This window comes from Phoenix dactylifera, chromosome 4 (genome assembly GCF_051530095.1).
Source record: "Phoenix dactylifera cultivar Ajwa chromosome 4, Ajwa_hap1_PhDact_Kaust_v1.1, whole genome shotgun sequence".
In the NCBI taxonomy this organism is placed as follows: domain Eukaryota; kingdom Viridiplantae; phylum Streptophyta; class Magnoliopsida; order Arecales; family Arecaceae; genus Phoenix; species Phoenix dactylifera.
This window is the reverse complement of record NC_143193.1, coordinates 26,989,026-27,014,566: the sequence shown is the minus strand read 5'-3', so window position 1 is coordinate 27,014,566 and position 25,541 is coordinate 26,989,026. Positions and strand designations below refer to the sequence as shown.

The following is a 25,541-nucleotide window of genomic DNA, read 5'->3' as shown; positions in this document are numbered from 1 at the left end:
AATGCAGCGGACAGGCATGCGTGAGATTCCGTTCATCGAATGAACGTATTTTAAAACCGTCGTTCGTAGATAGATTAGGATTAAATACTTTTTACATGATTAGGAAGATCAAATCTTCATCTTGTGTGGGTAGATGATCACCGCAAATCTGATGATCGTGGATTTGTTGAAGGTTCGCTTGAAGCCGCACATGCGTTCGGCCTCTACGGGTATCCACACGAGGCAGAGGACCGATCTAAGTCTTTGAATCTCCTCGGAGTGCTAGCTCCCTTGCAGAGAAAACTTTTGATGGTTGAAATCCTTTCTTCTTGCAGCAACCAAACCTTTGATTGCTCTCTCTTAGGGAAGAAGAAGAGAAGAAAGTATAATAAAAGGAAGCAACCCCTTGCAGCCTTTTATTTTTATGGAAGAAGGAAGGGAGAAGAAAGCCCAACGCCACCCTTTTTTTTTTTTTCTTTGTTGGCGGCTGAAACCCAAAGAAGGTTGCTGTTCACGGCTCCTTTAATTTCCCTTGTTGCTTGCGGCTCAAAACCCAAGGGAAGAGGAGATGGTTCACGGCTCAAAGGGAGATGGAAAGATCCCACATATTTCAAAAGGAGGGGATTTTCAAGCGGGCCTGCATGGAGGCTTTTTTTAAAAACTCTCTCATGGCTGAAAACCAAGAGGGATGGGTGCTTTTCACGGTTCCAAGAGAAGGGGAAAAAAACACTCACGGCTGCCCCCCTTTTTTAAATTTTTAAGATAAGGGTTGGAGCTCCTAAAATTTAGGAGCTCCAACCTTATCTTTGATCCAAGAGGAGGGGTGTACGCCCCTCCTCTTTTTTTTCACGTAATGCACCAGGGGAGGGGTGTACGCCCCTCCCTCTTATCCCTTCTTTTTAATCATGTCCCCACTTAATTAAATTAAGTGGGTTGGGGCCTATTTACAAGGGGATCTAATCCTCTTCCAAAGAGGATTGAGTGCACCCATTTTCTTTCCCTTCAAATCCTAATCTAATTAGGATTCAATTGAACCATGACTCAATTGAACTCTTAATCCTAATCCAATTAGGAGTCATCTTAATCTATTATATTAAAATTAATTAGGACTTAAGATATTCTAATCTAATTAGGACTTATTTAATTTCAGTCCTAATCTAATTAGGACTTTAGAACTCCTACTCCAAGTAGGATTTTAATTTAATTTGAAGTTCTAATCTAATTAGGATTCTAGGAATTCTACTCCAAGTAGGACTCGTATTTAATATGATCAAGTCCAATTAATTAAATCCAATTAATTCAATTAGATTGCAATCCAATTACAATTATTCCTTCTTCAACTCACTAACTCTTAGTGGGTTTACCAATTATCAATCAAATTGATAATTATAAATTATTTATGATTTCAAATCATAATTCAACCATCGAATCGGTCAATACCTCTAATGTGTGTGACCCCATAGGTTCTATTCTGTCTGGTAGTGAGATATATTGCGATTTCTATCACAATATCATTGAAAACTCGTTTCAATGGGTTGGAACAATTCCAACTCAACTCATCAGGGATCATCGACCATCAAGATAGTCCCTGTGAGTCTCACCATCCACCAGTGACACCTAGCAGTATGTAGTGGCAACCCAGCAGAATGGAATGATGAACCTCTAGGTGCAGTTATCATATGATACAGTCCTTCTATCGTGGATTCCTACAGGACGGAGGTCATGGATAACTCATCAAACCCCATCGTTTGTTGTTGCCCAGAGATGGTCACCCAAGAGGGGGGTGAATTGGGTGTTTTAAAACTTTTTGACTATTTAAAAAATAAAACACGCAGATGTATGAACTAAAGTAAAGATGGAGGGATGAGAACAGTCAATCGCAAACACGAGGTTTTATAGTGGTTCGGAGCTTCCACTGCTCCTACATCCACTCCCCAAAGCACCTTTGGGAATTTCCACTATAATCCAAGATTACAGTCCGGTAGTTTTGCGAGTGCACTACCCAACTCGTTGTTTTACACCGGGCTAACAACGAACCCTATAACCCCCAATTTAACCTAGGCTTGGGACGCCTTTCTCTTGTTCCAAGTCCCTTGACTGGAACAAGCACAATATTGAAAAAGTTTTACAAGGATTTAAAAGCTCTGAATAAGCAAATATAACAATGATAAGCAATAGAACCCGGAAGAACCCTTTTAGCTGTTGGAAGCGTGGGAGATGATGGTTCTTCCGATGTGGATCGCGTTGGCTTGAGTGTGAGCTTTGAATCCCGAGCGGAAGAGAGTAGTTGAGCTTGAAATCAGTTGGGAAGCTTGAAGGCACTTGATTTCTTCACTTGAATGCACTAACTCCCTTGAACCTCTCTCTCTTGCTTCTCTCTTGAATGATCTTGTGTTGGGTTGGTGAGAAGTTGTTGAGAAGCACTTAAGAGGTCCCTTTTATAGCCCAAAAAGCAAATATAGCCGTTAGAGATAAAGTTAAAGAGATTTGAAATTCAAAACATCCTGCAAAAAGGTATCAGTCGCGTCCCAGGCGCTCCGGAGACGTCTCCGCTTCAACGCGAGACGTCTCGGCTGTAAGATTTTACTTTTGACGTTGTTTGGGGTCGACTCGGCGCTTTATGGGGACGTCTCGGCTTGTTTGCGCTTTTTGCATGGGGACGACTCCGCTGCTTCGGGGTCGACTCCGCTGTTATATCTCCGAAAAACATGTCTTCTGGAATTCTCTGAGAGAGTCGACTCCGCTCTTTCAGGGGACGTCTCCGCTGCCTTAACACCGAAAAAGACATCCTCTGGAAAACCCTGAGAGAGCCGACTCCGCTACCTCGGGGACGACTCGGGAGGTTTACTTTTTACTTGCGGGGACGACTCCGCTTACTGTGGAGACGACTCGCGCATATCACTTGAAATCGGCCTTTCTGCCGCCTCTGAGAGAGTCGACTCCGCTACTGAGAGAGTCGACTCCGCTATCGCGGGGACGACTCGGCAGGTGCCGGGGATGTCTCCAGTCGTGCCAGTTCTTCCTGTTTGTGCCAGAGACGTCTCTGAGACAACCCGGAGACGTCTCGGCTGTCCCTGATCTGTTTTCTTCAGCTCAAAAATTCTTCAATAAATTCATAAAATTATGGGAACTTGCCTAGACATTTCTTAACAATATTCTTAATTAAACACATGAAATCCTCAAGTAAATTGTTAAGATAAATGGAATTATACTCTAGTGTTTTGTATTCATCAAAATCCATTAGGGGGTCAACAATCTCCCCCTTTTTGATGATGACAAAACACTGAGTATATGCAAAATTCGAAATTTAAACATATACACAGTATTTGATCAGATGTACAAGTATAATGTTTTGATTAGAGCTAGATACAGTGTGCATAATTCAAAATAGTCAACTTTCATTTCTATCCTTATGCATAAGATTGATCTTAATAGCTCTTAAGCAATTTTAGCATATCAACTGAATTTGAATCAAGTTAAAATGAAATATTGATGTTCAAGATAATTGAAAGCTAAGTTCTTTTTGACTCCCCCTTTCTTTTCCAGAAGGGCAATTATCTTAAAGCCAATATTCTTCAATTTTATCTCTTCTAATTCTTCAATTTTGCATTCCACCATAAATTTTGCATTCCAATATATCCAATATCCATATTGGTTCTACTCCCCCTTTTTGTCATCAACAATGAAGGGGACAAATTATCCTTAGGTACTTAAAACTCAAGTTCTAGTAAAATTCAGCATATTACCATGAACCACTCAAGGATATTCAAGTTATTTCTATTAATGAATTCTGCATTCATTTTACTCCCCTTTTGTTTTGGAATTCATTTCAGACTCCTCTTTTCTCCCCCTGTTTTATATGCATTGATAAATTATGTCAAATTTGAACATTTAAGGTATGTTATGAGATTTTTATGGCACATCACAGAATCACATACACAATCACAGAATCATATACACAGAGTTAGCAACAATGTACACAAGGTTTCAAAAGAAATTGTATGTCATTCATGTATCATTGTAAACCTTTGAAGTCATTACAAAGTTAAAAGAGGAAATCATTACAAGTATTGATTTCTAATACAAAAAGTGTTTCAAAATGAGCCTAGGGTTTACAAAAAGAAGAACCCTAGTTGTCTACAAGGTGTCCCTCATCGGCGACGTTGCTCATAAACTCTGGCAGCTGCATCTATAAAAGCATTGATGGAATCTAGCAGTGTTTTGAATTGATCTCCCTGTGACTGATGAAAGGCTGCCACTAGTGCTTCAAATTCAATGCTTGCCCTATCAATTCTTCCTCTAAGTTGGGCAACCAAAGTGCCCACATTGCCTCCAGGGCTTGTCAATTCTTGAAGGCTATTTGAAATGGTCCTCAAGCTGTCTTGTAGCTCAATTGATCTGAAGGTTTGGGTGGCATTCACACTAACTAGTTCTTGCGCTGTAGCTTCTATCTGAGCTCTAATTTCCTTCAGCTCTTGTAGAATCCCTTCATGTGAGGCTCTGATGGGGGCCAACTCAGTAGAGATCATCGATCTCATCTCCTCCCTCATCTGCTGGCAAATTACAGATGCTAAAGTGCGCATCTGGTCTTCTGATAGGGAGTAGGGCCCACTGACTGGAGGAGGTGGTGGCATGGATGTGGAAGGTCCAGCTGAGCTGGAGGGTACATCAGAAAAGTCCATGTGGCTATGTGGAGGAGAGTGGTGGTCAGGCTCCTGAAGTGGGATCTCAGACTCTAGGGTTTGAGCTTTTCTCTTTGGTACCTTGACCCATGACCCATCTACCTTGTGAAACTCCATTCTACGCATTGTGCTCTCATTATAATAGTCGGTGTTTCTCAAGGGTTTTGCAGGCTCATTTTCTGGAATGGGTACTTTGAAATGTTTGAAGAGTAGGGTAAGGATCATCCCATAAGGTATGCTAAACCTAGAATACCTATGACATGTAGCAATGTAGTTCAACATAAGTCTAGGGAGGTTTAGGGGAATCCCTAGTAGGATGTGGTGCATGATAACTAGGTCTCGCTCCGAAACAAAATCGAAGCGGCCGGTTTTAGGGAATAAGACTCGGTTGACAATACTCAAAAGGAGTCTCATCTCGGCATTTAGGTCTTGGGAGTTAACCACATCGAGAGGGCCGCAGTCCTCTCGTCCTAAAAGCAAGTTTAGGGCTATTTCCCTTTGGGGATGTGAGGTCGGAGCCTCACCGTCCTTAGGGATTTGCAAGACGCTAGATAGGACATCTTCATTAATTTCTACCAACGTCCCCCGAACATATGCAGTGTACCCTAAGTCCCCTAAGGCCATATTGCTAAATAGTTCTCTAACTAGGTCGGGGTAGGTTGAAGTATTGAGTGTACAAAGATATTCCCACCCTTGGGCACGGAGTCTCTCTCCAATAGAGAACCCTTCACTATCTAGAAAATGGAAATCTATGTACCTCCTAGTGGTTACTGTGCGATTCGCACAGGAAATGGTCATGGTTGGCGGAGCAACCGGAGGAGACGACGCGGAAGGCTCTTCCCTCCGTTCCTCACCATCGGTCGCTGCCCTAGGACGCCTCCCACCAGTCCTCCTAGCTCTTTTAGGTGCCATTGAATGGAAATCCTAGGGAAATGAGGAGAAAGAGGCTAGGGTTTGTGTTGGAGAGAAAATGGAGGCTAGGGTTTTTTGTTTTTGTCGGGGATGAAAGGTATAGCTCGGGTCGGCTCGAGCTGTTTCGACTTATTTAAAAAAACCTCGTTCGGTCCCCGAGACGTCTCCGCGACTAATGCGAGACGTCTCGCCGGGGGGACGTCTCTGCGATTTGCCAGAGACGTCTCCGGCACTGAAAAATTTCAGACTGATTTTTATCTTTTCCCAATTTGTTTCATTTAATCAATTTAATCAACATGATTTCTTTTTGTGAATACAGAGTGAGTTTGTTTGTGATCCTCCCCCTTAATAATACATCCTATAAAAGTTTGATAATGATTTTTGAATCATTAATATTGAAATGAGGAATGTTTGACCAAATTTCGAATACCTATGAAATAGGCTCTGAAAATATCTCCACGAAGAGTCCAAGGGAGGGTAACCATCCTCCGGAAAGTCAAACAGTTCGTCATTTAGCTTAGATGGATTCATGCTTTCACTTATGTTGACCTTGAGGTGGATTACTAGCTTGAGTAGCAAAGTATTGCAATACAAGTTGAATTTATTTGCTAGGATCATACAAGCTCAAGGCATTCCTTAAGAAGTTGAACCTATCTTTACAAAGGGGTTTTGTAAAGATATCGGCCAATTGATTTCAGTACATACATATTCAATCATCACATCATTTTTCAGCACATGATCCCTAATAAAGTGATGCCTAATCTCTATATGTTTTGATTTTGAGTGTTGGACAGGATTTTTCGTTAAATTAATTGCGCTTGTGTTATCACATCTAATTGGTATATTGTCCATTTTGATACCAAAGTCTTCAAGTTGTTGCTTGATCCAAAGAACTTGGGCACAACAGCTTCCAGCTGCAATGTACTCAGCCTCAGCTGTGGACAAGGCAACTGAATTTTGTTTCTTGCTAAACCAAGAAACCAAATTAGCACCCAAGAATTGACATGTGCCACTTGTGCTTTTTCTGTCGAGTTTGCACCTGGCAAAATCAGCATCGGAGTAAGCAATTAAATTTATGTCAGATTGTTTAGAATACCATAAGCCTACATTAGGTGTCCCTACTAGATATCTGAAAATTCTTTTAACAGCTTGCAAATGTGATTCCTTAGGACATGCTTGGTATCTAGCACACATGCAAACACTGAATAATATATCTGGCCTACTAGCAGTAAGGTAAAGTAAAGAGCCTATCATACCTCTGTACAATTTGCAGTCTATACTTTTACCTTTTTCATCTTTGTCAAGCTTGCAGCTTGAGCCCATGGGTGTGCTAATTTCCTTTGCATCCTTCATCTTGAATTTTTCCAACATTTCCTTGATATATTTGGACTGACTGATGAAGATGCCTTCCTCTGATTGTTTTATTTGTAGCCCAAGGAAGAAGTTGAGCTCACCCATCATGCTCATTTCAAATTCTCCCTGCATAAGCTTGGCAAACTCTTGACAAAGACTATCATTAGTAGCACCAAAAATTATATCATCCACATAAATTTGTACAATCAATAAGTCATTTCCTTTTCTTTTAATGAAGAGGGTTTTGTCTACATTTCCTCTCTTAAATTTATTTTCAATTAGGAAATTACTTAATCTTTCATACCATGCTCTAGGGGCTTGCTTAAGTCCATACAATGCTTTATGCAATTTATATACATAATCTGGATGTAAGTGATTTTCAAAACCTGGAGGTTGTCCTACATAAACTTCCTCCATTATATAACCATTTAAAAAGGCACTTTTTACATCCATTTGATAGAGTTTAAAATCCATGAAGCATGCATATGCCAAAAGTAGTCTAATAGCCTCTAACCTAGCAACAGGAGCAAAGGTTTCATCAAAATCTATTCCTTCCTCCTGATTATAGCCTTTGGCAACTAGTCTGGCTTTGTTTCTTATAACTATTCCATCTTCATCTAGTTTATTTCTATACACCCACTTGGTGCCTATAATTGAAACATTAGGGGGTCTTTTCATTAGAGTCCAAACTTCATTTCTTTCAAATTGGTTTAATTCTTCTTGCATAGCATTCATCCAATTATCATCTTTTTCGGCTTCTTCTAGTGATTTAGGCTCTATTTGTGAAACGAAAGCAAGATAATTACTAGTATTTCTTAGAGAGGATCTTGTCCTTACCCCTTGTGAGGGATCACCAAGGATTAGATCCTTTGGATGACCATGTGCATACCTCCATTCCTTAGGAAGATCTTGATTTCTCAATGGAGGTTGATCTTCTTCATCTTGCTGAATTGTATCTTCTTTGATCTCATCCTCATGTTGTTTGTCTTGTATGGAGAATTCCTTCATTCGGTCTTCAAGTATACCTGCATCACCATCTTCTTCTTTTCTAGAAGAATCTCCATTAGCTTCATCAAAAACAACATGAATGGATTCTTCAACAACGAGAGTTCTCTTGTTGAAGACCCTGTATGCTCTACTAGATGAGGAATAACCTAAGAAGATCCCCTCATCTGATTTAGCACTAAATTTGCTTAGATTGTCCTTTCCATTGTTTAAAATAAAACACCTACAACCGAACACATGAAAGTAACTTATATTGGGCTTCTTATTTTTTATTAGCTCATAAGGTGTTTTCTTTAAAATAGATCTAACTAATGCACGGTTTAAAATGTGACATGCAGTATTTATTGCTTCAGCCCAAAAATATTTTGGTAGATCCGATTCGCACAATATGGTACGAGCCATATCTGCTAGTGTGCGATTCTTCCTTTCTACCACCCCATTTTGTTGGGGTGTCCTAGGGGCCGAGAAATTGTGATTGATACCATTTTCGTCACAAAACTTTTCAAAGTGCTGATTTTCAAACTCGGTACCATGATCACTCCTAATTGCTTTTAGTTTAAGATTGAGTTCATTCGAAACTCTATTATGAAACTTGATAAAAGCGGAAAAGGACTCATCTTTATGTGTAAGAAATGAAACCCATGTAAAGCGTGAAAAATCATCAACAATTACAAGACCAAATCTCTTACCCCCTAGACTAGCAGTTCTAGTGGGTCCAAATAAATCCATGTGAATTAGTTCTAAGGGTTTTGTTGTTGAGACTATGTTTTTAGGCTTGAAAGAGCTTCTCGTTTGTTTTCCTAATTGACATGCAGCACAAATTTTGTTCTTTTCAAAATCTATCTTTGGTAGTCCTTTGACTAGATCTTTTGTAATCAATTTAGAAATTAAATCCATGCTAGCATGTCCTAACCTACGATGCCATAACCAACTAGTCTCATTGACTTTGGGATCCATGGCTACAAGACATTGGCCATCCTTCATGGTGAGATCATCAAGATCTACCATGTAAATATTTCCATGCCTATGTCCTGTGAGTATGATCTCATTGTCAATTGGACTACTAATTATGCATAGTGATGATTCAAATGACACTTTAAAGCCCTTGTCACAAAATTGACTTATACTTAATAAATTATGTTTTAGTCCATTAACTAACAATACATTGTCAATAAAAGAGGAGGGTGATATGGAGATTTTACCAACACCAATTATTTGACCTTTAGCATTGTCTCCAAATGTGACTACTCCTCCTTCTTTTGATTTCAAGGTGACGAAGAGACTCTTGTCACCGGTCATATGCCTTGAGCAACCACTATCAAGATACCACATTCTCTTTTTATTCCCGGCTGCAAGGCATACCTGCAAAATGATTATGTGAGGCTCTTAGGTACCCAAGTCTTCTTGGGTCCTTCGTGGTTAGTGTAGTTGGTTCCCTTAGGCACCCATACTTTAGTTATGTTTTTAGCTTTTACAAATGTACTCTTGTTAGTTTGAATCTTTCTTTGAATACAAGAGTAGGCTTTATGTCCACCTTTTTTACAATGAAAGCATGTAGGTTTTTCAGTTTTGACATCTTTTGCTTTCACAAAGAAATTCTTTAGATACTTTTGTTGCTTGTTAGTTTTATATCCTAATCCGGCTTTATTAAAAACAGCTCTTTGATTTGAAAGAATAAGATTTAATTTTTCAGAGCTTTGTGTAAATTTTTCAACAATTGGTTTGTACTTATGTACCTCATTCTTAAGATTCAAATTTTCTTTAACTAGTTCTTCCTTGTCCTTTTTAAGGGATTCAACATTTTGTGCAAGTGAGGTATTATTATTGAGTAGAGATTTAACTTTTAGATTCAATTTCTTAATTAGTGTTTTTGCCGTTTCATTTTCAATGCTAAGTTTTGAATTTTTGTTTTCTAGATCAATGGTGTTAACATTTTCAACGCTCTCTTTCTTAATCAATAGATTTTTAATATCTTCCTTTAGTTTTAGATTGGAGGCTTTTAATTCTTTATTCTTTGCTCGTAACATACTACAATCACTCATAAGTTCTTGAAAAGCTTCATACAATTCTTCTAAAGTAAAGTTTATAGTTGAGTTTTGACATACCTCGTCGTCTTCGAACGCCATGAAGCACAAATTGGCGGTCTCTTCCTTCTCTTCCTCGGAGGAGGATGTGTCACTATCGTCCCAAGTTGCCTTTAATGCCTTCTTCTTCTTCTTCCCAAAGTACTTCTTTTGTTGAGGGCATTCGGAACGAATGTGTCCCGGTCTCTTGCAATCATAGCATATGATTGGGTCTCTTTCTTTTTCCTTTTCTTTTTTCCAATCATTTCTCCCTCCAAATTTCTTTCTTGGGAAGGGTTTCTTTCTTCTCATAAATTTCTTAAACTTCCTTACTATTAAACCCAAATCCTCATCTTCGCTTTCCTCTTCACTCTCACTACTTTCTTCTTCACACACACTCGAGGTAGCCTTGAGTGCGATTGTCTTCTTCTTTGGCAACTCTTCTTCATGTTGCTTCATTGTGAGCTCATGCGTCATCAATGAGCCCAATAGTTGTTCTAGTCCCAAGGTGTTGAGGTCTTTGGCTTCTACGATTGCCGTGACCTTTGCTTCCCATGCTTTCGGCAAAGACCTGAGAATTTTACTCACAAGTTCCGGATTAGTATAAGATTTACCCAAACTCTTTAGACCATTAATTATATCGGTGAAGCGTGTAAACATGCATGTGATGGTTTCATTGGGTTCCATCTTAAACAACTCATATTTGTGAACAAGAATGTTCACTTTAGACTCTTTGACTTGATTTGTACCCTCGTGGATAACTTTAAGCCTATCCCATATTTCCTTAGCGGAACTACATGTGGAGACTCTATTAAACTCATTTACATCTAGAGCACAAAATAGTGAGTTCATGGCTCTAGAATTGAGTTGAACCATCCTATTATCATTCTCATCCCAATCCTCCTTAGGTTTGGAAACTTGACTGCCATTCACCATGTGTGATGGTTCTTGTGGTCCCTTGACTATAACCCTCCACAAGGCATAATCTTGTGCTTGAATAAAGATCCTCATTCTAGTCTTCCAATAGGTATAATTTGTCCCATTGAAGAGTGGAGGTCTATTGGTTGCCTGCCCCTCAGCAGGAACATTGTTAAAGGGTGTTGCCATCTAGATCATTGGCTAAGACGGTTAGGTCTTTCAAGAAATACATAGAGCACCTGCTCTGATACCACTTGTTGCCCAGAGATGGTCACCCAAGAGGGGGGTGAATTGGGTGTTTTAAAACTTTTTGACTGTTTAAAAAATAAAACACGCAGATGTATGAACTAAAGTAAAGATGGAGGGATGAGAACAGTCAATCGCAAACACGAGGTTTTATAGTGGTTCGGAGCTTCCACTGCTCCTACATCCACTCTCCAAAGCACCTTTGGGAATTTTTACTATAATCCAAGATTACAGTCCGGTAGTTTTGCGAGTGCACTACCCAACTCGTTGTTTTACACCGGGCTAACAACGAACCCTATAACCCCCAATTTAACCTAGGCTTGGAACGCCTTTCCCTTGTTCCAAGTCCCTTGACTGGAACAAGCACAATATTGAAAAAGTTTTACAAGGATTTAAAAGCTCAGAATAAGCAAATATAACAATGATAAGCAATAGAACCCGGAAGAACCCTTTTAGCTGTTGGAAGCGTGGGAGATGATGGTTCTTCCGATGTGGATCGCGTTGGCTTGAGTGTGAGCTTTGAATCCCGAGCGGAAGAGAGTAGTTGAGCTTGAAATCAGTTGGGAAGCTTGAAGGCACTTGATTTCTTCACTTGAATGCACTAACTCCCTTGAACCTCTCTCTCTTGCTTCTCTCTTGAATGATCTTGTGTTGGGTTGGTGAGAAGTTGTTGAGAAGCACTTAAGAGGTCCCTTTTATAGCCCAAAAAGCAAATATAGCCGTTAGAGATAAAGTTAAAGAGATTTGAAATTCAAAACATCCTGCAAAAAGGTGTCAGTCGCGTCCCAGGCGCTCCGGAGACGTCTCCGCTTCAACGCGAGACGTCTCGGCTGTAAGATTTTACTTTTGACGTTGTTTGGGGTCGACTCGGCGCTTTATGGGGACGTCTCGGCTTGTTTGCGCTTTTTGCATGGGGACGACTCCGCTGCTTCGGGGTCGACTCCGCTGTTATATCTCCGAAAAACATGTCTTCTGGAATTCTCTGAGAGAGTCGACTCCGCTCTTTCAGGGGACGTCTCCGCTGCCTTAACACCGAAAAAGACATCCTCTGGAAAACCCTGAGAGAGCCGACTCCGCTACCTCGGGGACGACTCGGGAGGTTTACTTTTTACTTGCGGGGACGACTCCGCTTACTGTGGAGACGACTCGCGCATATCACTTGAAATCGGCCTTTCTGCCGCCTCTGAGAGAGTCGACTCCGCTATCGCGGGGACGACTCGGCAGGTGCCGGGGACGTCTCCAGTCGTGCCAGTTCTTCCTGTTTGTGCCAGAGACGTCTCTGAGACAACCCGGAGACATCTCGGCTGTCCCTGATCTGTTTTTTTCAGCTCAAAAATTCTTCAATAAATTCATAAAATTATGGGAACTTGCCTAGACATTTCTTAACAATATTCTTAATTAAACACATGAAATCCTCAAGTAAATTGTTAAGATAAATGGAATTATACTCTAGTGTTTTGTATTCATCAAAATCCATTAGGGGGTCAACATTTGTCATATGTCAAGATTTATTTGACTTAAGTTCGAGAGTGGAAAACTTCTTTTCCACTGTACATACTATCCCGGCCGAGGATTTACGAACTCAGTCTCATAAATCACATAGGATCTCTCCTAATCTATTAAGGTCGATAGATTCCATCTAGATGCATCCCTACTCCTACAATGAACCTACTGCAGCCAATCTGCACTACAAAAATCCAAATGGCTAGGGCCCATGTTTATGTGCTCGTCAAACTACAGCAACCTCACCGTGAATAGCTGAGGCATCGCAGGTCAAAGGACCAGTCATACAACTACAACATCAAGTAAGTCATTGATGAGTGGATAGACATCCAAGTGACTACTTGCTTTGGTCACGTTCAGTACCCTTGTTCTCTAACAAGCACTTGCACAATTGCTCAGTACCCCACACTGTGGATTCAAGACTCGTCCATCAAAGAAAGCAATCTGTACACTAATCTCAGTGGATCAATCACCGTCCTCGTGATGATCCATCGATCAGGAGCAATTCAGGAATTAATCACCACTAACACAGCCTCAAATTCTCAACTTTTGAGAATATGCGTCATCATCTTATTAATTCCTTGGACGATTCATGGACACATAAGAACATGAATGAAAAGAATGTCCAACTTAATAAATTCATAATTTGGTTAAGTACAAATTTATGTCCTAGAATAAAATAATGCGTCAGCCAAATTGGCTTCTAGGGCATACTTCTAACATAAACCTCAGTCCCTCTATTGATAATGCGAACATAGATGAAAAATTGTCTGCAAGTCATTAACTGTGCAATATGTGTCTGATTTCACCACCTCAGAAACTTCATGCTGTGATGTTTTGCACTTCTTCACTTTAGAGGTTAATGAGGAATATGCGGAACTATTACTGGATACACTAAAAGTGTCATGATGCGTTTAACAACCTACAAGTAGCCATTTTATCTTAGTAAAAGTCTTTAAACTTGCAGTGCCTTTTGTCTTCTATTATCCTTGGTCTCATTTCCAACTTAAGTAGTGAACTCACTAACAAAAAAATGTCTGTCAAATTATCTCCTAGATGAAATGGTTAGGAATCAAAATGACCATTACCAAATGAGATTCCTACCATTTTACTAGTATGTGATCTTCCTGCAGTAGTTTCTAACATGAATTGTATAACCAAGAAAGAAAGAGGAAAGCAAAAGGAGGAAAAAGCCTACAACCTCGACTTTGGAGGTTTTCTGCATCCACTTCCAACCTTTTGGTCATGTTTGCCACCACTTAATGGTGGAGGAGCAATGGTACTCTTTTGAAACTGGATTCTTGAACATGTCACCGGATTTCACCTCCTTCTGCATGGGTGGGGGTGGGGGTGGGGGGGGGGGGAGAGAGATTATTGTGACTGGTGGCAATGGATTGGAAGAGGGCTTAGGGATGAGAGGCTTTTCCTTATTTTGCATACTAGCTTTGATTGCTTTATGGGGATATGCTGAACATAATACAAAATTTGCAGTCAAGTCAACAAATCCAAATGCAATTCCTTTCGGAAAGTTTTCACTATTGCACTTTTTGTAAATGTGCATTTGATACTCAAGAAATCTTACCCAAAAATTAATATGCACTAGTTACAATTAAGAACAAATGTTGTTTGGTTGGATTGAGGGATCTAATGGGGAATAAATGTCTAAATAGGTGAAGGAAAAGAATTAAGTTCCTTCTATTTCACAGGATAAACTTATATCACCCTCTCTGAAAAATAAACCAACCTGAGTAAAGGATTTTAACTTTTGAGTGTCCAAATACCTGAGTTTGAAGCCTTTGATGTGTCAAATGAATTGTGGTCGCCTGGAGCATTAACATAACCTATGATCTAATGCAACAAAGTAGGAATTTGTTAGATAAAAGATAATTATTAATCAACTCACTAATAGCGCGTTACTAATTGGGAAAATTGTGAAAATTAACATATTCATGTTAGGAGGCCGTGCTTGGTTATATATGCTCACAGATAGTTAACACCGACATATCCGTCGCTTAAGAATGTGCAGGACATGTTATCACCATTATGAGTTGGTGACTGCCCTACAATCTCAACATTGGCTGTCCTAAATTGTCTTCTCAAGTGCCTGTATATACATCTTGGTTAATTATGTGACATGACTCCATCATTGTTTCCTTTTCATAACCATTTCCATACCAAGTGATATGTTTCTTTCATCAACGTCAGACATGCTGCACATGTTATTTGACATATGTTGCTGCAGATTTTTGAAGGCAAGAGGGTTCAATATTGAGAAAACAATACATATGTGGTCAGAAATGCTCCAATGGAGAGCAGACTTTGGTACAGATTCTATCCTACAAGTAAGCATTTTATAACATAATAATAGTATTAGTCTTCTTTTCATGGACATTAACCATTCTGAAGTGCGTGAACTATAATATTTTTCACATAATCAAATATTATAGTTTTCCATACCTGGTTCAATCATAGTGTAATAATTTTAATGCTATGATGCACTTTATTTTGCTATTCTCATTATTTTTTGGCTGCTAGCAATGAGATTTTGGTAAACACATTGCCTACATTTATTGTTATTTAATGGTTTTATTGTTATTTGATTTGGTAAATGCACGCCTATTTTGCTGAAATTTAAGGTTATATTGGTTTCAGTCAGCATTTACTTATTTGGATGATATTTATGATGTCATGATATTTACAATGGTTTATTTGCTACGCCAATGATATTTGGATGACATTAATGATTGGAACCATGATATATACAATAGTTTCACTTAGATATTGTTTGTCTGATTTATGTATTTTATTTCTTTCAGTAATTGATGTATTTAATAGGAAAGTAACTAGGAGCTACTGTTCATGTCGCTTTATTATGAACCGAATGCGCCACAGTAACCATGATATTTAAAGAGTCCTACTCAGAGTCAAAGAGGAGGTCAGTCAATCAGATTTTTGAGGAATTTCTTTCTATATTCATGAGGTTCCTAGATGACTCCAACTAGGAAGTTTCTAGGATCTTGTCGAGTCTATAAAGAGCCCAAAAGCATAATTAGAGTAAATTCAAGTTTTTCTATTGACTATCGTAATCTCAGAATTTGGACGGCTGGTAATAACCCTAATCCTTTGCTTCAAGGCTCACTATGGCATATAGGCATCCTTAACCCCTATTTCCTACATCAGTTTGGTATCAGAGAAAAATGGTCCTACTTTGTTCTTCCATGCTTTTTCTTAATACCTTTCTATTCTCTTCACTTCTTTCCCTCTGTCATTTTATCAAGCGTGGACTTGAGTTTCAAAATGACCTTGTTCATCAGCATGTCAATGCCTATCAGTAATAATATGATGTCAATGAGTGCTACATTTCAGGCAATTGCAGCAGCACTAGTTGTTGGAAAGTTTCTGAGATTGAACCACATATCAAGAGTTGGAAAGTTGAGAAAACATTGCATGAACAGCCCATAATTAAGGTTTCATCAAATGAAGGACCTATCATAGGGGAACCATCATGCGAAGATGCTGTAATTGGTGATTGTTGATTGACAATGGTGCAGATGGTGATCTATCAGGTATCTTGTGAGTAGATCACATCAACAAAGATCTACATGAAGAGCATTCATGGTGAGATCATCACAGTCGTAAAAGAAATGATGGAGAAAGAGTGATATGAAGATCTATTCCTCATTGGTTTGCTGGATTCATTGAGGATAATGATCAAATCAATGATTCATAACTTGCTGGTCATTAATCAAAGAGCATATAATCAACCAAGGTATGTTGACCCGGCCTGTACTAGCCGGTTCAGCCCGTACCGAACTGGTACCGCGCCGACCGGTCCGGTTCGGCCACAGAAAACGATTTTGGTGGCTGGTTCGGTATCGGTTTAAATCAGTCTGAACTAGTACCGACTTGGTATCGGCGCCGATTGGTATCGGTTCGACGATCCTTGTAATCAACCATTTGATGACATGATAGCACGAAAGTTCTATGTGGGCCTCTATCATCAAATTTAAAGATTCAATGGTGGATCAATCTTCAGAATGACATCACGAAGATCTTGTCTTTATGAGGACAAGATCTGCATAGCGTAAGTGTATGATGTGGAGCACCCTTTGGGTCCATAGAGTAGTCCATAAAAGTCTAATAATCCAAGCTTTTCTATTTAATTTGGTTTATAAATTGCTTAGGTCTAATTATTATTTACATCTCTTTTAGTAATTGATGTATTTAGATTAAAAAAGTAGCTAGGGTATACTGTTTACATAACTGTAACAATATATGCTATAGACTATAGTAATCATGGTCATTAAGGAGTCCTACTAAGAGTCAAAGGGGTGTTGAAACAGTGAGATTTTTAAAGGATTTGTAACAACCCAGGATCTCACCCAAAATGGTTAGCCGGAAGGTATTATTTGAATTTCTTAATTCTGTATAAGTACCCAAGATCTACCAAGAAAATAACCGATGTGGGACTAAACACACGCCTGCACGGATCCTCACATACTCTTTCTATTCAAGCCTTGACGTCCTCGTCAAGCTAAGGATTCAAATCTATTCACAAACACCACGATCGGCTCATGATCAGCTACAATGGATCCGTATTGTAGTGTCCCCTAGTCCACATAGGTTATGAGCTAGGTTTGCTCTAATACCATTTATAACAACCCAGGACCTTATCCAAAATGATTAGCTGAAAGGTATTATTTGGGCTTTTTGATCCTATATAAGTACCCATAATCTACCTAACGAATAATCGATGTGGGACTAAACTCACGTCCGCACGAGTCTTCATATACTCCCTCCGTTCAAGCCTTGACGTCCTTATCAGGCTAAGGGTTCAAATCCATTCAAATCTAATCACAAATACCATGATCGGCTCGTAGTCAATTTCAATGGATCCGTGCTGCAGTGTCATCTAGTCTAAATAGGTTATGGACCGGGTCCATTCTGATACTATTTATGACAATCCAGAACCTCACCCAAAATGGCTAGCCGGAAGGTATTATTTGGATTTCTTGATCCTGTATAAGTACCCATGATCTACCCGGTGAATAATTGATGTGGGACTAAACATACGCCCGCACGTTATGAATCATTGATTTGATCATTATCCTCAATGAAAGTAGGAATATAGGATTATTGTTAAGAAAATTGATGAAACTAGTAGATACAGTGGTAAGAGGAGACTTAACAATAGGGTCGCCGAGCCGGAACTTGATGCTGTACCGATCAACCATCGGTACGGTATTGGTACCGATTTGGTTCCGTTCTGATACATGGTATGGGGTGGCGCACTAGTCATCTAATTCGTATGCCATTTTCTTTATTTTTTTTATATTTTCTCAATCTTTTTTTTTGTTTCCACTTATTATTTTGGTGATTATAGTTTAATTTGTAATTTTCACTTTCTTTGGGTTATGAAATTGAATTGAAGTATAATTAAAGTATTTATAAGTGAATATACATACAATATAACAAATGGAGTAGATTTAATGTATTTAAAGTATAAAATAAGTATTGTTATCTAAAATTTTGTGGAGTGTCGATGTCTCTTGTTAGGTGTTAGGATCATGATCGTAGTTCAGGCCTAGGATACTGCTAAAGATTCTAAGAAGGCTACCCTATCTTCTTGCATTCTTTCATAATGTGTGCTCTTTGGATAGCCATCTTGATACTGATCCTCTGTTTGATACTAGGCCGTTAGAAGGTCGCGGCAGCAAAATTCGACACGTAAATTATTTGAGATTGTAAATTATAGTATCCACTTGAATATAATGCTTTAGACAAATTATATTCATGCGTGTCATAACCTGGCTGTGTGGAATAGGATCATGTGTACAACTTAAATCTAGAAATGTCCGGAGATCCTACTCCACGTATGAGATTATCTGCAATAACATCTTACCCCTAATGATCTTGAAGGGTCTGTTTTCCGTATACGATGATATCCTTGCAGGCTCTACCAAGTCATGCTCCGTGGCCCCTATCCTATGTAGCAAGAGTGAACTAGGGCTCACTAGTGAGTCAAAGATCTTGAGGCTGTGAATGTGAGCTATATACTGTCGTGCCATATCCTCTGCTACCTTCTTGGCCACTAGATGCTTCATCGCTCAAATTGTCATCACCATTGGTATCACGGGACGATCTAGGCGACTGGCTCGTTCGTCTTTGAATCTATGTGAAAGGACTCCTCCTTGACTCTAATGAAACTACAACTCCCTTTTCTTTTCTTTTCTTGTTGACCTGAGGAGCTGCCTTCAATGCCTTTTTGCCTGGCTCTGCTGGGCGGATCGACTGCACCCACCTTCTTGAGTAGAGCGAGTACCACAGTAAGCTCTTCTTAGGATCTCTACCAAATCTTGAGAATGATATCTTAGACATGGAACCTTGCAATGATGGGCTCCCTCCAACCTTTATGGCCACCTGGCTGGATGTGAGCATGGCATGTGTCATTTTGCCCATTGTTTTGCATCCACAATAGCCTCCCTTGCTACAAAACTGGCCAGTCAAGAAGGTGATCCTAGATCATCTAGTTTTGGCTGTTGCTATTGGCCTTCAAGTGTCATTGTGAAGTGGATCATCATATTTCAGCACCACTTCCTTTTCAATGCACTTCAGTCTGATATGCAAATTGTAATGCACATATACAAGATCATTCAAGTGCTTCTACATGAGATGGTTTCTCTGTTTGTTGTGGATAAGGGCGAAAGTAGATTAGTTGCCTCACTGTCACTGGAGGAGATTGTTTGCGAGAGGATCTGGATCGCTAGCCTCCCAAGGTTCTTGGATGACTGCCTGAAGTGGAACCACCATTTAGTGGCAAATGCATTAAGAAAATCACATATCATACACTACTAATTATAAAACTTTTAGAGTAGTTATAGTCAGTATCTGAAAATGCCTATATTCATGTTTTTTTTGCTTTCCGTACCTAGCTTGTTGCCGAAGATGTAGGAGCTCCCCCTAAATATTTTCTTCTAGGAAAAAGGCATACTACGTGATGTCAAATTGACATTGTCAATGATTTACATAAGTTGATAAAGTAATGATCGTGCATGCCATTTAACTTACCTTTTCTAGATACTAAGTAGTAACTTCTGGATCAGGCTCTATTTCATATATGATATTGTGCAGGGTAACCAGAAGTTCCTCATCCATACTTATTCCTGGGATGATGTACTAGAGCTTTGGGGTGAGGTCGCAGGTTGTCAATATATTTTGCAATTAATTTAGTATAATGTTAAACTAGTATATGAATGAATATTATCTACTAGATGTAATTTTCTACCTATCTCATAATCTCACCTTTGCTCAATGATGTCAATATATTCTTGGCCATGCTTTGGGTTTGCCTTCTTGATCTAGCCTTAGTAACCAACATCATGTGATACTGAAAGTCTATCTGTGGGTATCTTTTGTTGTCCATGACCCTCATTACTCAATACAATGGTGTGATAGACTTTGATAACTCTTTTGGCCCACTGCCAAATTGCTGGCTTATGACCAATCCCTCAACATGACTCCCTTTCATGGCCCAGGCATATCTACTCTCTTGCCACTCGGTACCGATGAATATCTGGTGCAGGTCCACTTTCTTGTCAATGATGCTATAAAGTGCATTGTAATTGGTGGGAAAATGAGCGACTGCTAGTCTCAATATCTCATCCGTTGTGTACTTTCTCATCAAAGGTAGCATCTATGTATGGTCGTGTACAAGCCTAGTCATGGACTAAGCTATCTCGACAACCTGTTTCATTTTACGAATCTTCTCGATGTCCATCAACATCAGATCTATGCACTGTGTAGCACATGGAGTTCCGAAAATATGTGGTCGTTTGTCCATCAGAATCTCTTTGGCGGCCTTATATTATGGGCATTATTTGTTGACTACCTGCATGACATCAGCTCCACTACTTGGTCTATGTAATGGGCATTGTGCACATGATCTAAAGCTCATTTGACTTGAGGAAAAATGTCTTTATGTCATAATATATTAGAAACTTGATGATGTTTGCATGCTGGGATTTGTCCGACCATCACATACTAGATTCCAACTATAGGTGTCCTACTTGCTCTGGTAGGAGGCTATTTGCTTCTCTAATCCCTATTATTGTCTAGTGCTTACCATATATATCCCTCAGCTTAGGAGGATTTATACCCTGATTGGTTCATTGAATATAGGCAATAGCAGATAGATAATATATGTTGTTTGCCATATTTGTAGGAATGTGGTTGAAGTGGAATCATGATTCAATAGCTCTCCCCATATCGTTTTTTATCTTCACCAACATAGTGTCAATCCTCTGCTGTTTGGAATATCTGCTGGAAAAGGCATGCAAATCCACATCATAAATGGTGGCCCTTCGCCAGTATCTCTCCATATTTCTTCCTTTTTTTACTGCTAAAGTCCCCAAACATAGAAGCAGTCCGGCCGCTACCTTTGTTAACAACCTCATAAGTGATGAGGTCCTTCTGTAGCCTGGATCTACTCTAGTAGACCCGAAATCAGAGTCTGTACTATGAGGGCCCTAACTGGGCCCTATGCCTGGCAATATCCTTCTTCAATCACTGATCATTCAGGCTCTCCTATATGGCAGCCTGAATCTGCTTCTTGTTTTTCAGAATGAATGCCTCATAGTCTTCCGGATCCCTCAACTAATATGATGTGGTTCTACTGCCCGGTGTTCGACCTCTACTCTCTTCTCAACAATTCTTTGTTTGGCTACCTTGAAACATGCTTCTTTATTAGTTGGCGGACTTGCAGTGAGCATTTTTGGCTAGCAGAAAGTTGGGGTAACCACGAACTAGATATTGCTCAACTTGGTCACCCCTTCTCCCTTGAATTTCGTGTTGCACCACTTAGACTTCTAGTGGTGCTAGCTTGAAAGCATGACCTTGTGATTCCGACCAATATTATACTCTTACTTCTTGGATTTATTTCTGTAAGTTTCTTAGATTTAATTACTTCATTAATTTTTTTAAATATTAGTGACATTACATTGTAATAAAAAATCACAATAGTAGTCCAGAAAATACTTGCAAATTATCTATATATAATACAAAATTTTAGTATTTTTTATAGTTAATTAAATATTATTTAATTAGCATTTACATAATAAATTAATATTTTACTATGAATATTTAGAAAATTTATTTTAATTCAGATTAATGTATACCTATACCAAGATGCTACATTTATTTTTTCTCAATTGATTGTTATTTGATTAATTATTTAAAAATAATGAGTTTTCATTGTCATTTAAAAAATTAAATTTCTACTTCAGAAAATATGTTTGAATTTTACTTCGGATCAGTGTAGTACCTATCAGGGAAGCTACATATATTTTTCTCAACTATGGCTATGCACAAAAGATCATCAAATTTATTTAAATTTGACTGCAAAACATGCTACTAGTTTTATAGAAATTTTTGATCATTATTTTATTTTTATTATTTTTAATATAACAAATATATTTTTTAATATAAAAGTTTATAAATTTATTATTGTGGCTGTATTAGAGAGATCATCTGTAGATCTACAACATATCATGAGATCATGCCAAAATCCAAAGTTTTAGCACGATCTCCCCTCATTCTCCATTTATTGCTAATTTTCAGCTTGAAAAAGAAAAAACAGAGAGAAAAGGGAAGGGGAGAAGGCTCGTTACCTATTTTAAGTTGGATCTAGGCTGAAATCAATGAACCCTTGATTTTTTTGGATTGAAAAAATATTAGAGGTGAGGTAGAGAAAGCATGGGAGGCCTTCGACCTCCTTGATAATTTAAGGGTAACAGAGGGTGGAACCGCCCTAAATCAGCTCGATTCGGGGCTGTACTATTTGGTTGGGGCTTGAACCGAGCGATTTGGTCTCTGTTCCAAATACCATCCCAGTTTAGGATGCCTCGAACTAGGTGGTTTGGCCTTCCATGGTTAGCATAGCTTTCCTACAAGAAACTATATGGATAGGAGAAAAAGCAAAAGAAGTTGGTAAATAAGATTATAAACTTTGGTAATAGGGGAAGATAGAAATCAATTAGATACGAATTTAACTGCTAGGGTTGTAGATATTAAGAGAGTAGAAGATAGAAAATCTTGATAAAACTGGTGTTTGGAGAGAAATCTGTTAATATCATTAATGGTTATGCTTTTTAAATAGGATTATATGATGCTACAGCACAGAGGCTTAGACTCTCACGAACATACCCTTGGGTGAGAAGTTCGTCAACTTGACGTTTCAGTTCAGTGTGCTCGTTTGGGTTGAGCCTATGATAAGGAAGATTGGGTAAGGATGCTCCGGGAACGAGATCAATTTCGTGCTGGATATCACGCATCAAAGGAAGTGTATCTGGAAGATCCTTAGGGAAAACAGAGTAAAACTCCTCCAGCAGAGGAACTACTGCCGGTGGGTGCTCAGGGCTCGACTCCACATTGATAACCTTAGTCACGAGGGCAAACACAGGTGATTGGCTTTCGATATCTTTCATTACCTCTTTCGAAGTAATGATGTGAAGTGATTCATTTTTTTCGTAGAGTGACACTCTTCTTTTCAAGGGCGGACTCTCTAGGAGGCAATGAGTTCAGTATAATTTTCCGACCCTGAAACATAAAGCTACACGAATTCGAACGCCCATGAAGTGTGACGTCCATATCGTATAACCAAGGCCTCCCTAGGATGACTTGACCTACGTCCATCGGAATGCAGTCGCACCAGATTTTGTCTTTATAGGATACGAATTGAATCGGGACGAGGCATCTTTCTGACACCGAAAGAGATGTCTTATCTACCCAAGCTACTTTATATGGGTTGGGATGAGGGGTAGATTTCAGGCCGAGGCGGGAGACAACTCCGGAAGCAATGGCATTAATACAACTTCCGCTATCAAATAGGATTTTGCATGTTTTACCATTGATCTTAATGAGCGTGTAAAATAGGGAGGTCCTACGCCAATCTTGTTTGGTCTGAGTCTGAGTTAGAGTGCACCTAACCACATGAAGCCTAGGGTTTTGGTTATTTGGATCAGTGGGCTCCTTTTGGGGTTCAGCCTGGAGAAACTTTAACTCGGTCTGTTCGTCTCCAAAGTCTTCTAGAAATCCTTAATGTTTGGCTCATAGACTTCTTCGACACATTCATTCGTTTGGGTCCCAACTTCTAGTTTAGTCATGAGATAGGTCTTGGCATTACATTGGGACGTTATATGGCCAAATTTTTAGCACCTGAAATATTGGGTTTGGTTTCTAGAAGGAGGATTGGGACCTAATATGTCATTTTCTTTATCATTTGAAGGGTTCTGGACAGGTATCGGGGATATCCTAATCGGTGCTTGGCTAGGGCCGGGCTGGTTAGAAGGATTGGGAAGCTGTCTGCGTTGTGGGAGGTAGTTTTGATTAGGTCGGGCTCCTGGGGCCATGGGTCGAGGGTTGGTACGCCTCACTACAGGGGCTTGTAAGAAACTATCTATATCTTGAGCCAACTGGTATGCTTGGCCAATAGTGGTAATCTCTCGGAGGATTAGTTCTTTCTGGATCTCCTCGCGGAGTCCTGCCCGAAACTTAGAGAGAGTAACAGTCTCCTCTTCGATTACACCGCATCTTATATGAAACTCCTCAAATCGTGCAATGTAATCGACAACGGTTGATGTCCCTTGAGTTAATTTCTGCCACCTATCCATAAGGCGTTGTCGGTAAGAGAATGGCAGATATTTCTCATTCAGCTTTTCTTTCATATCCTCCCAGGTGGTGATACGAGGAAGCCTTTGGGTCTCACGCATATGTTCAACATTATGCCAGTATCAGTGAGCTTGCCCAATAAGTTTCATTTTAGCGAATCATATTTTTCTATCGTTAGTCATTTCGTACTACTCAAAATAATTATCCATGGCTGCTCTCCAATCAAGATACATGCTTGGCTCTAGTTGACTGGCAAAGGTGGGGCATCTACTCTTACGGTACGAAGTAGTCGTTCATCAAGATCGCGCTGGTGATCAGGAGGATGTTGGTTCCTAGGAGGATGGGGAAGACCTACAGGTGGCGTGGCCAAACCAAGCTCGGGATAAGTTGCGACTGGGGTTGACGGTTCAGGAGTCCTAGGATGTTGCACTAGAGCACGGATCTCTCGCTTGAATTCGTCATGATCAGCTCGTAAGGCAACGATTTGTTCCACAAGATCTTGCAGAACTCTAGAATCCATTGTGGTTAAAGGGGTCTTAGAATGAGTGAGGAGGTACTCCCTACCACTACGGGTTGGCATGCAAGGACTACACTGGTTGCTGGTATGACATGCAATGCTACTAATGAATCCTAACTGACCAACTGTGATGCAGGACAACCTACTAATGCAACCTACTATTAATTCTGAAATCAACAAATTTTCACAAAAGTAACTTAAAATTAAATGTTATCAATTTGTACTTCGATTATTTCAGAATTAAAGTATGAAATTAGTTACTATAAGAAGTTAGGTTGCAAGCACGTATTACGGTCGTTCTAATCCTAAAGTAATCTGATTGATGGATGTTGAGAAATATCCTATCGCTAGAGTGTGCTAATTTAATATCTAGATTTAGATGGTGAATAGGACGGTTGTGGTAGTATATGTTCTAGGTTTTGAAATTTGACAGGAAAGTAAGTTTTCAAAATATGGCTATCATGCAAGAGAACTAGAACACAATTAGATAAACAAACTGAGGATGATAGTGGTATTTTGATGATTAATACAATGATTAAGAGTATGTTACAAGTTAATTCGATACATCATTAATAAGTCCGTCACTCTCGATACATTAGTATAATGAGATTAAGATGTATTTCAATGATTATTAATGAGATAAAATTTGCGATAGGAAAGGGATAGTGAACTCTAAATTCTAATTCGGCAAAGTTTCAA

At 39.3% G+C, this 25,541-nt stretch overlaps 1 protein-coding gene across 4 annotated transcripts in view; it reads left to right on the top strand.

Moving 5' to 3' along the window:
- Window positions 1-25,541, top strand: part of LOC103697890 (phosphatidylinositol/phosphatidylcholine transfer protein SFH9-like) — a 74,531-nt gene that overhangs the window by 2,689 nt on the left and 46,301 nt on the right. For all 4 annotated transcript variants that reach the window (XM_089930102.1, XM_089930101.1, XM_039118168.3 and 1 more), the window contains exon 2: window positions 14,904-15,003. In XM_089930102.1, coding sequence (XP_089786228.1) covers window positions 14,904-15,003 — 100 coding nt within the window. The remainder of the gene's footprint in view (window positions 1-14,903; window positions 15,004-25,541) is intronic.